General features: G+C 42.6%; 1 protein-coding gene across 2 annotated transcripts; it reads left to right on the top strand.

Moving 5' to 3' along the window:
* Positions 1 to 2,775: 2,775 nt before the first annotated feature.
* On the top strand, positions 2,776 to 11,508 carry LOC124124760 (monocarboxylate transporter 1-like). Of its 2 annotated transcripts, none has more exons than XM_046488024.2 (6): positions 2,776 to 3,279; positions 4,972 to 5,187; positions 5,628 to 5,771; positions 6,618 to 7,523; positions 9,834 to 9,999; positions 10,426 to 11,508. In XM_046488024.2, exons 2-6 carry the CDS (start codon positions 5,013 to 5,015, stop codon positions 10,448 to 10,450), a joined length of 1,416 nt encoding a protein of 471 aa, XP_046343980.1. In that variant the 5' UTR covers positions 2,776 to 3,279; positions 4,972 to 5,012; the 3' UTR covers positions 10,451 to 11,508. The 2 variants fall into 2 exon arrangements, with proteins under 2 accessions (XP_046343980.1, XP_048247023.1); XM_048391066.1 differs by having other exon boundaries at positions 2,828 to 3,279; positions 4,993 to 5,187.
* Positions 11,509 to 12,326: the final 818 nt, after the last annotated feature.

The raw sequence follows: 12,326 nt of genomic DNA on the forward strand, positions 1-12,326 counted from the left end.
ATCCAGTATGAGATGGCCACATGTCCACCTGCATGACACTCTGTGTGAGATGAAGTATACTGATCTACAGGATCCAGTATGAGATGGCCACATGTTCACCTGCATGACACTCTGTGTGAGATGAAGTATACTGATCTTCAGGACCCAGTATGAGATGGCCACATGTTCACCTGCATGACACTCTGTGTGAGATGAAGTATACTGATCTACAGGATCCAGTATGAGACGTCCACATGTCCACCTGCATGACACTCTGTGTGAGGTGAAGCATACTGATCTACAGGATCCAGTATGAGATGTCCACATGTTCACCTGCATGACACTCTGTGTGAGATGAAGTATACTGATCTACAGGATCCAGTATGAGATGGCCACATGTCCACCTGCATGACACTCTGTGTGAGATGAAGTATACTGATCTACAGGATCCAGTATGAGATGGCCACATGTTCACCTGCATGACACTCTGTGTGAGATGAAGTATACTGATCTACAGGATCCAGTATGAGACGTCCACATGTCCACCTGCATGGCACTCTGTGTGAGGTGAAGCATACTGATCTACAGGATCCAGTATGAGATGTCCACATGTTCACCTGCATGACACTCTGTGTGAGATGAAGTATACTGATCTACAGGATCCAGTATGAGATGGCCACATGTCCACCTGCATGACACTCTGTGTGAGATGAAGTATACTGATCTACAGGATCCAGTATGAGATGGCCACATGTTCACCTGCATGACACTCTGTGTGAGATGAAGTATACTGATCTTCAGGACCCAGTATGAGATGGCCACATGTTCACCTGCATGACACTCTGTGTGAGATGAAGTATACTGATCTACAGGATCCAGTATGAGACGTCCACATGTCCACCTGCATGACACTCTGTGTGAGGTGAAGCATACTGATCTACAGGATCCAGTATGAGATGTCCACATGTTCACCTGCATGACACTCTGTGTGAGATGAAGTATACTGATCTACAGGATCCAGTATGAGATGGCCACATGTCCACCTGCATGACACTCTGTGTGAGATGAAGTATACTGATCTACAGGATCCAGTATGAGATGGCCACATGTTCACCTGCATGACACTCTGTGTGAGATGAAGTATACTGATCTACAGGACCCAGTATGAGATGGCCACATGTCCACCTGCATGACACTCTGTGTGAGATGAAGTATACTGATCTACAGGATCAAGTATGAGATGGCCACATGTTCACCTGCATGACACTCTGTGTGAGATGAAGTATACTGATCTACAGGATCCAGTATGAGATGGCCACATTTCCACCTGCATGACACTCTGTGTGAGATGAAGTATACTGATCTACAGGATCCAGTATGAGATGGCCACATGTTCACCTGCATGACACTCTGTGTGAGATGAAGTATACTGATCTACAGGATCCAGTATGAGATGGCCACATGTTCACCTGCATGACACTCTGTGTGAGATGAAGTATACTGATCTACAGGATCCAGTATGAGACGTCCACATGTCCACCTGCATGACACTCTGTGTGAGGTATAGCATACTGATCTACAGGATCCAGTATGAGATGTCCACATGTTCACCTGCATGACACTCTGTGTGAGGTGAAGCATACTGATCTACAGGATCCAGTATGAGATGTCCACATGTTCACCTGCATGACACTCTGTGTGAGGTGAAGCATACTGATCTACAGGATCCAGTATGAGATGTCCACATGTCCACCTGCATGACACTCTGTGCGAGGTGAAGCATACTGATCTACAGGATCCAGTATGAGATGGCCACATGTCCACCTGCATGACACTCTGTGTGAGATGAAGTATACTGATCTACAGGATCCAGTATGAGATGGCCACATGTCCACCTGCATGACACTCTGTGTGAGATGAAGTATACTGATCTACAGGATCCAGTATGAGATGGCCACATGTTCACCTGCATGACACTCTGTGTGAGGTGAAGCATACTGATCTACAGGATCCAGTATGAGATGGCCACATGTTCACCTGCATGACACTCTGTGTGAGGTGAAGGATACTGATCTACAGGATCCAGTATGAGATGGCCACATGTCCACCTGCATGACACTCTGTGTGAGGTGAAGCATACTGATCTACAGGATCCAGTATGAGATGTCCACATGTCCACCTGCATGACACTCTGTGTGAGGTGAAGCATACTGATCTACAGGATCCAGTATGAAATGTCCACATGTCCACCTGCATGACACTCTGTGTGAGGTGAAGCATACTGATCTACAGGATCCAGTATGAGATGTCCACATGTCCACCTGCATGACACTCTGTGTGAGGTGAAGCATACTGATCTACAGGATCCAGTATGAGATGGCCACGTGTCTACCTGCATGACCATGTATATGTAGGATAAAACACGTCAGAGCTCGAGGGGTTAATTTCATTAAAACCCTTGTACAGTACTCTCACTTTCCATGAACCTTACGAAACGGACGTATAATAACTCTTGCTGGCGAACACGAACTTGACAAAGAGACTCTTTAAGCATGGCGGTTATCAGCTCCTCTGTCGCCTTGTGGCCCACTCACTGCAGATACCAAGATTGACGACTTCGTCATCCCGGCACCATGGAGACATTACACTATCCCCGGAACTTGTACATCTCAGATCCCAGGGACAGTGTCGGCAGCCCCTGATTGAAAAAAACATATGACGACTCTGAATGTTTATATGAGGTGTAAACAGATACATCTGCGGGATATCCTGATTGATAAATCGCACACTGTTTTTCTCTGTATAAGCCATGGGAAGGTCCCATACGCCATTATGCTGTTAAGAATGATCCCGGAGACATAGCCTTTGTTGAAAGTGTTGAAATCGTTCCCTGTTCAGCGCAACTGGCAAATGTGCTATCTGAACAGGTGGCCACAATGCGCGTCACCACAGTGTCAATGCAACATGCACAATGAGCGTATGTCTATTTATGGCCATGATCTGACCCATTTTAAGAGGAAAATATCAAATCAATACCCAGATTGTTTTGTAAAATGCTGTTGGTGACATCAGCCGGACTTTTTCTGAAGATTGTGATGACACAGTTACCAGTTTAGCATTTCAAAGTTTTCAGCGTGACGTAGAGTTAAAAATACATGTTTACAGTTCACGCCTTGCTCCTTGTGACGTAACACCCAAGACGCTACCTGAGATATACTTGATTAATCTCAGGTGCGCGAGTGACACGCCGATCTGATCAGGAATATACTAAAGGCGAAGTGAGAGGCAGAGCTCCACAATGTAGGTATATCCTGTTGTTGATGTAGATATTACAGGGATATAGTAACGTGTAATAATTATGAATATATCGATATGTGTCATTATACAGTGAATGAAACGTTAGAGGTCGAATGAGATCGACTGCATGTTAATTCAGTTGGACAATTGGACCAGGGGTGTATTTGGTTTGAGTTTTGTAAACTACAATTGTGAAATATGAATACATGCCGTATGTGCTGAACCTGTCCGAATTTTGTCTCAGGTACAGGAAGTTAATGGTTGTTTTACCAGTAAATTGTATTTCAAACGATGTAAGCACCACTGCGGGAAAGCATGTCACTGAACACACATATTTACGTTTGTACAGTGTAAACACACGGGACTGACATTGTCATTTGAACAAAAGCAATATTATATATTTATCATATTTGAATATAAAATTATTATAAAAGATACAATAAAGGTTATAGCTAGCAACTATTAAACTGGTGTGTAAAATTGTATAGATCAATCGTCGTAAGCAGCTTCTGTTTTCGGGCGACACTGACGCGGAAGTGAGTTGAGACGAGTGTGCCCGCGGCAATATTAATCACGCTGATGACGGAGAATCTGGTTGCCTCAACCATGTGGTGTTCCCTGGGGTGAAACTCACTGAACGAACGTGTAAAAGATAAATTGTTTGATAACCTAAATAGAACCAGAAAGAAACCCCCGAATCTTTAAAGGATTATATTGTTCCATCTAACTTTTGAGGTATGAACTTGGATGTACGAGGCATGTGTTATCAATGTGATAGTGTTCGTGCAGTCATGGTTATGGAATGACGGTTTATATGAACTGAACCCAGTTTCAGTTGAAACATAGGGAGTGAGGAGTTCAGTTAACGCCGTTTTCAGCAATATTCCAGCAATATCACGGCGTGACGAGCCAATGCTGTAACCACTAGGCAACTTCAACGCCCCTAAAACATACGACAAGGACATATGAAGCACGATCAGATGACAACAAGGAAATGTTGTCTCAGGAAGTGTTCTACAAGTACTTCCTCAGAGGTTTATAAATATTACAGAGGTGATTTAGGATATCTGATTTGATCCATGAATAACAATATGGCCTCATTTACTCACGGCTAAATTAGGACTGCAGTCCTGTTAATGTTTGTTTGTTTGTTGTTCAACGCCGCACTCAGCACTATTCCAGCTATATGACGGTGGTCGATAAATCGAGTCTGGACCAGAAAAATCCAGTGATTGACATCATGAGCATCGATCTACGTAATTGAGATATGATGACATGCATTAACCAAGTCAGAGAGCCTGGCCGCCTGATCGAGCTCTTTCGACAAGCAAAGTCGTCGTTTACGGCAAGCATTGGTTGCTGAAGACCTACTCTAACTCGGATCTTCACGGGTTTGCCGTCTTGTTAATGTGATATTGCATTAAATGGCACACATATAATCACAGTGCGCTAATATTTACGATCATTGCCTGAGTTGAGAGTGTTTAACGGCGTGTTGCAGGTGCTTATTATGGTGGGGTGTGGGTGGTGGGGGCAGTTGGTATATTTTATCCGTTACAACATTTCCTCTCCAAAACCCCCAAAGCTGCCAATATTGCCAACACGGCAATAAGGCGAAATTCACTCAGTCGTCGGAAGTAATCAGTTACTACCAGATTAAATGATAGTCAGATAATTCTATCACTTACATTTCAGTAACAGCGACTTTGGTTTCAGAGTGATATAGTGTCCCAGCGATGGGGAAGCGACTACACTGTGTCATTGTGGCCATCGTGACGTCACTGAGCGGGTTCCTCATCTCAAGCACCGTGACAACCGTGTATAGCGGAGCGAACATTATCGGACTCGAGTTTTATGGCAGCGTGGTGTCCTGGGTGCCCATCGCCATGGTGATGTCTTTTGGATTAGCAGGTATATACAAACATGGCATCATACCACGACAATATTTACATACCAGTCACTGCCCTGGGATCCTTAAAGGGCGTTGGGAAATATCATTGACTATTATGGAGAAAAATACCCTTCAAACACTCCTTAAAATCCTTCCTACAAGTAGAATATCTACACGGAGAGCTGAAGCTTAGTGGTTCGATCCCCGGACGCTTCATACGAAAGAACGTTGAATGATGTTACCCTGACTCGGCTTTGTAAGTCACTGGTCGGCTCGGAGTTAGTGTAATGTGTCTATCCATGTTACATTTCGACATGAGATCTCAGTGGGATAAGACTTAAGACTGGCATACGTCCGGACAAGGACAAGCACCAACAAAAGCACACATACATGCGCCCCATTTTACCTGACCCCACCTTCCTACATCTGATACATATATCCTTCTCTCTACTTCCTCCAGCCCCCACGTGCGGTGTGATTGCCACTGTGCACGGACCCAGACTGGTCAGCCTTGTCGGAGGGGTAGTGGTCACTTTGAGCATGCTGGTCAGCGCCTTTGCTCAATCAGGTGTCCATGCGTTTATTACCTTCGGGATCATCACAGGTATGTCAGTTCTCATACATGCATATCGTCACTTAATGCATCACTGGTATATATCGTCACTAAATGCATCACTGGTATATATCGTCACTAAATGCATCACTGGTATATAACGTCACTAAATGCATCACTTGTATATATCGTCACTAAATGCATCACTGTATATATCGTCACTAAATGCATCACTGGTATATATCGTCACTAAATGCATCACTGGTATATATCGTCACTAAATGCATCACTGGTATATAACGTCACTAAATGCATCACTTGTATATATCGTCACTAAATGCATCACTGTATATATCGTCACTAAATGCATCACTGGTATATATCGTCACTAAATGCATCACTGGTATATATCGTCACTAAATGCATCACTGGTATATATCGTCACTAAATGCATCACTGGTCTGTATGTATTCTTGAGGTAAACAATTTGAAGTATGGAAAGCTTGTTACCAGTCATGCACTTGTGTGGAAGATAATTATCGTAACGTCTGTAGTATTGTAACGTCTGTAGTATTGTAACGTCTGTAGTATTGTAACGTCTGTAGTATCGTAACGTCTGTAGTATTGTAACGTCTGTAGTATTGTAACGTATGTAGTATCGTTACGTCTGTAGTATCGTAACGTCTGTAGTATTGTAACGTCTGTAGTATTGTAACGTCTGTAGTATTGTAACGTCTGTAGTGTTTACTTTGAGCTTGGATGCACCCGATATATATACTAATTACTATGTCATATGTCACAACCCTACTATCAAAAACAAAGACGAAAATATATAAGCCATCTGGAATACTCTGAACTATACCACTGAGGACTCAATAAACAATTTGTTTTTCACAGGTATTGGGTGCAGCCTAGTCTATATCGGCATCTACGAATCAGTTAAGACAATGTTCACTACAAACAGAAACATTGTGTTTGGCATCGTTGGATGCATCAGCTTCTTTGGCTTCTTCACAAAGCCCCTGACACAGAACGTTCTTGATGTGTACCATTGGCGGGGGACGTTGCTCATCTTCACGGGGGTACTGATGAACATTATCCCCCTCTCCTGCCTCCTCCCTAGCGCTGAACGCAGAAAAGATAACCCTCAACCCAGTATCACGCAAGGAGGCCTCATCAATGACATGAACAGAAGGCCAATAGTTCGCAACTCATGGGCACAGAAACCCAATGGGGTCAGACTATCCACGAGACGGGACTCGGAAGATTTAGAAACTTTGTGGAACGAGGGGCCTGATGAACCACGTGCTCTCTTAAAAGTAAGCAGGATACTTGACATGATGAAGATCTGGAGAAAGACAGGTTACTTCGCCCTCTTATTTGCCACCATGCTGTATGGGTATGGCGTGTCTGTCGTCCTCATGCATATCCAAGAATATGTCATCGTAAGAAGCTTTACTGCCAACCCAGGTTCTGAGTTGCTGCTTATTGTGTTGGGTGTGAGTGTCTGTGTGTGGACCCTACTTCAGGGAGTTGTTACCAACTACTTGCTTGACCCTGTGTACTGGTACGTGATGCTTGCTACAGTGGGCGGGCTGATAACGTTCGTGTTCATCATCCCCCTGCCTTTAAGCATAATATTCGTTTATGCAGCACTAGTTGGAATAAGCTTTGCAGGAACAGGAAGGGAGATAACTGCATCCATCATCATCAACCTTGCAGGAGAAGACAACTTTGCCTTCCCCTTTGGAATAAATGTATTTGTGTCAACAATGGCGATGTCAATAGCTTCACCGTCGACGGGTATGTATATAGTCAAACTATTGAAAACAGTAGTAAGTAAGCACTGTATTTATCAAATGTTTTTCATTACTTATGACCAGCAGACGTAGTTCAAAATTAACATCATTATTATTAGTTTCAACAAAATCAGTAAATACACTAACGTGTTTTTGGTTCATCGATCACTTGATTGTTTGGTTTGTTTACAGACCGTCGTGCATGGCGCGAGCACTGCTGTGCGACATCAGGCAATCAATACTTACTTTTTTATGCAATGTGTGTGAATGGCGGGTGCTGGCGGTAGAGCAGAACATCCTTGCCCTTTTCGCGAACACCTGGTGTCATCACTAACTTTCAGTGGTCCATGCATATAATGTTCACAGCTCTTTTGCCCTTTGCACCAAATGGAATCTGTTTCGGCGGATAATCTAGACTTGTTATTCTCTTGCATTGAGGGTTTATATAATTAGTTATATCTCGACATGTGTGTGGGGGGAAAGCTTAAACACTCTTAAATATTTACCTAATAATTATAGGTATACCACAGTTGCCTAATGATGCACGAAAACATGTATTTGGCAGTAAGTGACGTTGGAAGGTTTTTGCTTGCCTTATTCTTCTTTGTTTTATGCTACAATAATTGCCGATACAGCGTTAATCAAGATACATACCACCCTGCAGTTATTCCCTAATGTAACATACTCATGCTGAGCTATTGGGGTCACGTCAGTAAAGCGTATTGAGGACTCACAAGGACATGCTATGTACATATATATACCTGTGTTGTGTTGTCAACAAGTAGGTCGATCTCAATCGATTGCACACACTCTCTGCACTGTTCGCCACACATGTTACAATATACAGCATAGAAGTTGACATAGTGTGGCTACCAGGAGCAACACTAGTGGTAAAATACACAGACGTGGCTGGGCATGTCCAAACTAAAATAGATCCTATCTCAGCAAATAGGTTAATGGTATATTGTAAAGATCTCGATGAATATTTCTCAATATATATGTAAGTGTTTGTTGTTCAACGGAGCACTCAGCAATTCCAGTCATGCGACGTAATAATCGAATTTGGGACCGATAAACCAGTGGTTGATATGAGCATCGATATACGCCGCTGAGATACAATAACATGCATCAACCAAGTCTGTGAGCATGACCATCCGATCCTGTTTGTCGCCTCTTAAGACAGGCATGGGTTGCAGAATTCCAACCCGGATCTTCACGGGGCTATCTGTCAGGTAGTGGGCTTGGTTTATTGCAATAACACCACAGCATGTCAGCTTAAAGTGGGAGGGAAGCCCGTTCAAATGTACCATTGACACCTGAACTGGTTGTTGGCAAAGGGAATATAGTACGGTGTATAGGGTTAAATGTTAGCATCCTTGCTGACGACTTGAATAACAATAATAATAATGATCATGATGATACTAACAATTCGGAAAAAAATAAATATAATGTAATGGAATAAAGCACTGCAGGGAGAATGAACCATTAAAGGCGCAGTCCCGAGTGGTGTATTTACCCTGCAGTGTTTTATTGTACGTAAACAACGACCACGAATCGTTCATTTCTTTTATGATGTACCAACCTTTGGTACAGTCTCTGGGGGCACGGGTGGCCCAGTCGTCTAAGGCGCCGTGATTCGCTGTGCAGAGTTGCGTCCCTCTGGCACGCCAGAAACCTATGATTGTGGGTTCGAATCTCGGTTCGCCCCAATTATGTTTCTAGGTTTGTCAGCACCATACCCGTGCTCTTGGGTTTCACCGAAGTGGTAAACGTCTTGACCTGCATCACTTTTGGCTTTCCTCCCACATTAAGCTGACACGCCGCGATATAATTGGAATACTGTTATATGCGGCGTTAAACCCAACTCACTCATTGTACAGTCTCTTTAAAGATGTTCATAAAAAGTACACGCTTTAAAATATCAACCTGCATTTAAGTAATGATGACTCCCTGAATACGATCCCACCTCGTATTTCTCCAACTTTTAGATGCGATCGTTCGGCCATTATGTTCATCTGTGTTGCCAAACTATTGGGAACAACTCTCTTGACACTACCCTAAAAGAATAACCTCGTCCAATTTACGACGTGATCAGTTGCGAGCGCTTGTTCGAATCTCTGGAACTGACGTAATGATAGAACATTGTTTCACACACACAAGTAATACAACACGTCTGCATGAAAATCAGTGAATGAACAGTGGCTAACTATTCATCACATTCTGTGTCATACACTTCCTTCATCACAACCCAATATGTTGCAAAAACAGATGCAAATACAAATGACTTTCTTGATGTTAACATCCTCTGTTTCAGGTTGGATCCTGAAGAAGGCACATTCATACAAGCCTGTGTTTGCAATTGCTGCAGTTGCCATGGCGATGGCGGCCATCATCGTTTTCCTGTTACAGAAGAAACTTAAGAGAACTTCTATTCAGCTTGAAAGGTCGCGTCGTCGGGCTTTGTCTGATGACGAGACTGGGTATGTTTGTTGTTTTGTATCTCCAGTTGAATATGACAAATATGATTAGAATATTTCTAACACCGCGCTTCAATAGCTTGAGTGCATTCATGTAACAAGTTAGACATCGCCAGTTCTGTGTGATAAATGCTACAGGGAATGCCATTACATTTGTTCACGTCACTTCTGCAGTTATATTATTGGATGTTTTGTATCGGCAAGAAATACTTTCTGTTTTCACTTCCATTGTGTGAATTGCTGATGCAGCTGGTAGCGCAGGACATACTTATTACCCTTTTCGCGAACATATCATCACTGATTTTCAGTGGTATGCTCATATAATTTTCAAAACTATTGTGCCCTTTGTGCCCAATGGAATCTGTTTTGGCGGGTAATCTAGACTGGTTGTCCCCTTGCATTGACAATTTATATTTATTTTGGTTTCAGCATGGTGCTTGTTACATCACTCTGATGAAGCGTTCCTCTTGATGCTAAGATCCGCCTCTTCCTGCCACAAGACCCGTCATGATCTTGGCCCATTTGGCACCAAAACAGAGTAATTACAGTTATTACTTGAGAAAGACTCCACGGAGATTTGACCAACCGTCGGTGTGGATGTGTCCCTCCCAAGTGAAGAAAACGTAGCTAGGAGATAACAAGGGATGGTTTCACAACTGGACCTTAAATAGCGTTCTGACAACAAGTATTACAGGACCAGTTGTTTTGACACCGGGGAACGTTTACAATAGTGTTGAGACAAGGAGAAAGAGCTTTGACCCCATTGTGACTCTGCAACACGTTTTATTGTCATGAACGTTACTTGAACCAGTAGTTTTTATAATGAGTTTCACCTCGACGTGAAGTTGATAGCCAAGATGTGTGTGAAACACATTTGTGACGATCTAACTCTGTTTGTTGACTAATATCTTGTAACATGATACCATTTGTTGGTGCTGTAGTTAAGTAGGCTTGTCCCGTAAGCTGTGAGCCGTCCACTGTATATTTATGCCTAAAATATTTTTTTGTCCTAACACGATCGGTTCCCTCCGTTGCAATGTAGTAATAGACACGACTGTGTTATTTGTAAGTTGCATGTCCCATATTGAAGTCTGTATCTGTACTAACTATAAACAGATCAAACCGTACACAAACAGGCAATACTTGAAGGATCTGAAACTGCGATTCTGCAAGAAGCCTTTTTATTACGGCTAACAAAAGGGAACTACATACATTTCGTAGAAATGTCTACAACATTTGATAATATACATGATCAACTGTACACTTTTGACAATACACATGTACATGTTTTTACCCACTGTAGATGCTTTCTGCCTCTGATGATGTCCGCTGCTGACTTTGTGTATGCGATATGGGATATGTTTTCCTTTTTCATAAAAAAAATATGCTTGCCATTTTGAAGTTTGCCTGGAGATTACTCTACAATCTGCCTATTGTCCTACTAATCAGCAAAACAGTCACTAGCTGTAACTCCTGTATAAGTACCAATTAAAATATTCTTTATCCATTCAAGAAACATGACAATTCCGGCGTGGTAGTAACAGTTTAAAGACAACCTGTTGACAGGACATTGGTACATGACAATAACGTTCGGATGGGTCTTGCTAATTTCAGAAGGGCATGGATCCTAAGGGCATTAACTTCTTGCAATAAAGGAGGGATAATGACAATGATATATCCAGAAAATCCATGACAGAGACCACGTTATGCACGCGTGCGTGTACCCGATGTAACATGTTCACGTGTCTGTTCACCTGAGAGTAAACTCTCATCAATACTACAGTACATCATATTGCCCACGCAACACGTTATCATCATCGTCCATACGGTTGTTGTTCTATTCTCTGAACCGCCCCTCGCAGTGTCGGTAGCACAATGCTGGCATCCACCCACTGACTACATCAGCTCGCTCATCCACCGTCCGCATTTAAACAACTCCACAGTGTTCAAGACGACGCACACATGTACTCTCACATTACTGGATCCGGTAATTGTCACACACCCAGAAATGACAAGACAGGACAAAAACATGGCTTTGGAAATCTGGAGATAAGAAAACGATTCGGAAAAGTTTTGGCTGCTTTTTCGCTGCTATATAAACATGTATGCAGAACTGAACTGGACCACCACATTTCCCCAAGAAACAATGATCGTAAGGTCCAATTGACAAATAAGACAACAAATGCCACTTTGGTTTAAGCTGGCCTTGAATTATATTTATTTTAATCTGCCCAAACTAGCTTATCTGTTATTTGTTTGAAAGAAAAAATGTACTTATCAAAGATATGAATATATTTGTAGCCGATTTGAATTCCTGAAGAGCATGGAAA

The sequence above is a fragment of the Haliotis rufescens genome, unplaced genomic scaffold, assembly GCF_023055435.1.
Source record: "Haliotis rufescens isolate VD_foot unplaced genomic scaffold, xgHalRufe1.0.p SCAF_9, whole genome shotgun sequence".
NCBI lineage: Eukaryota > Metazoa > Mollusca > Gastropoda > Lepetellida > Haliotidae > Haliotis > Haliotis rufescens.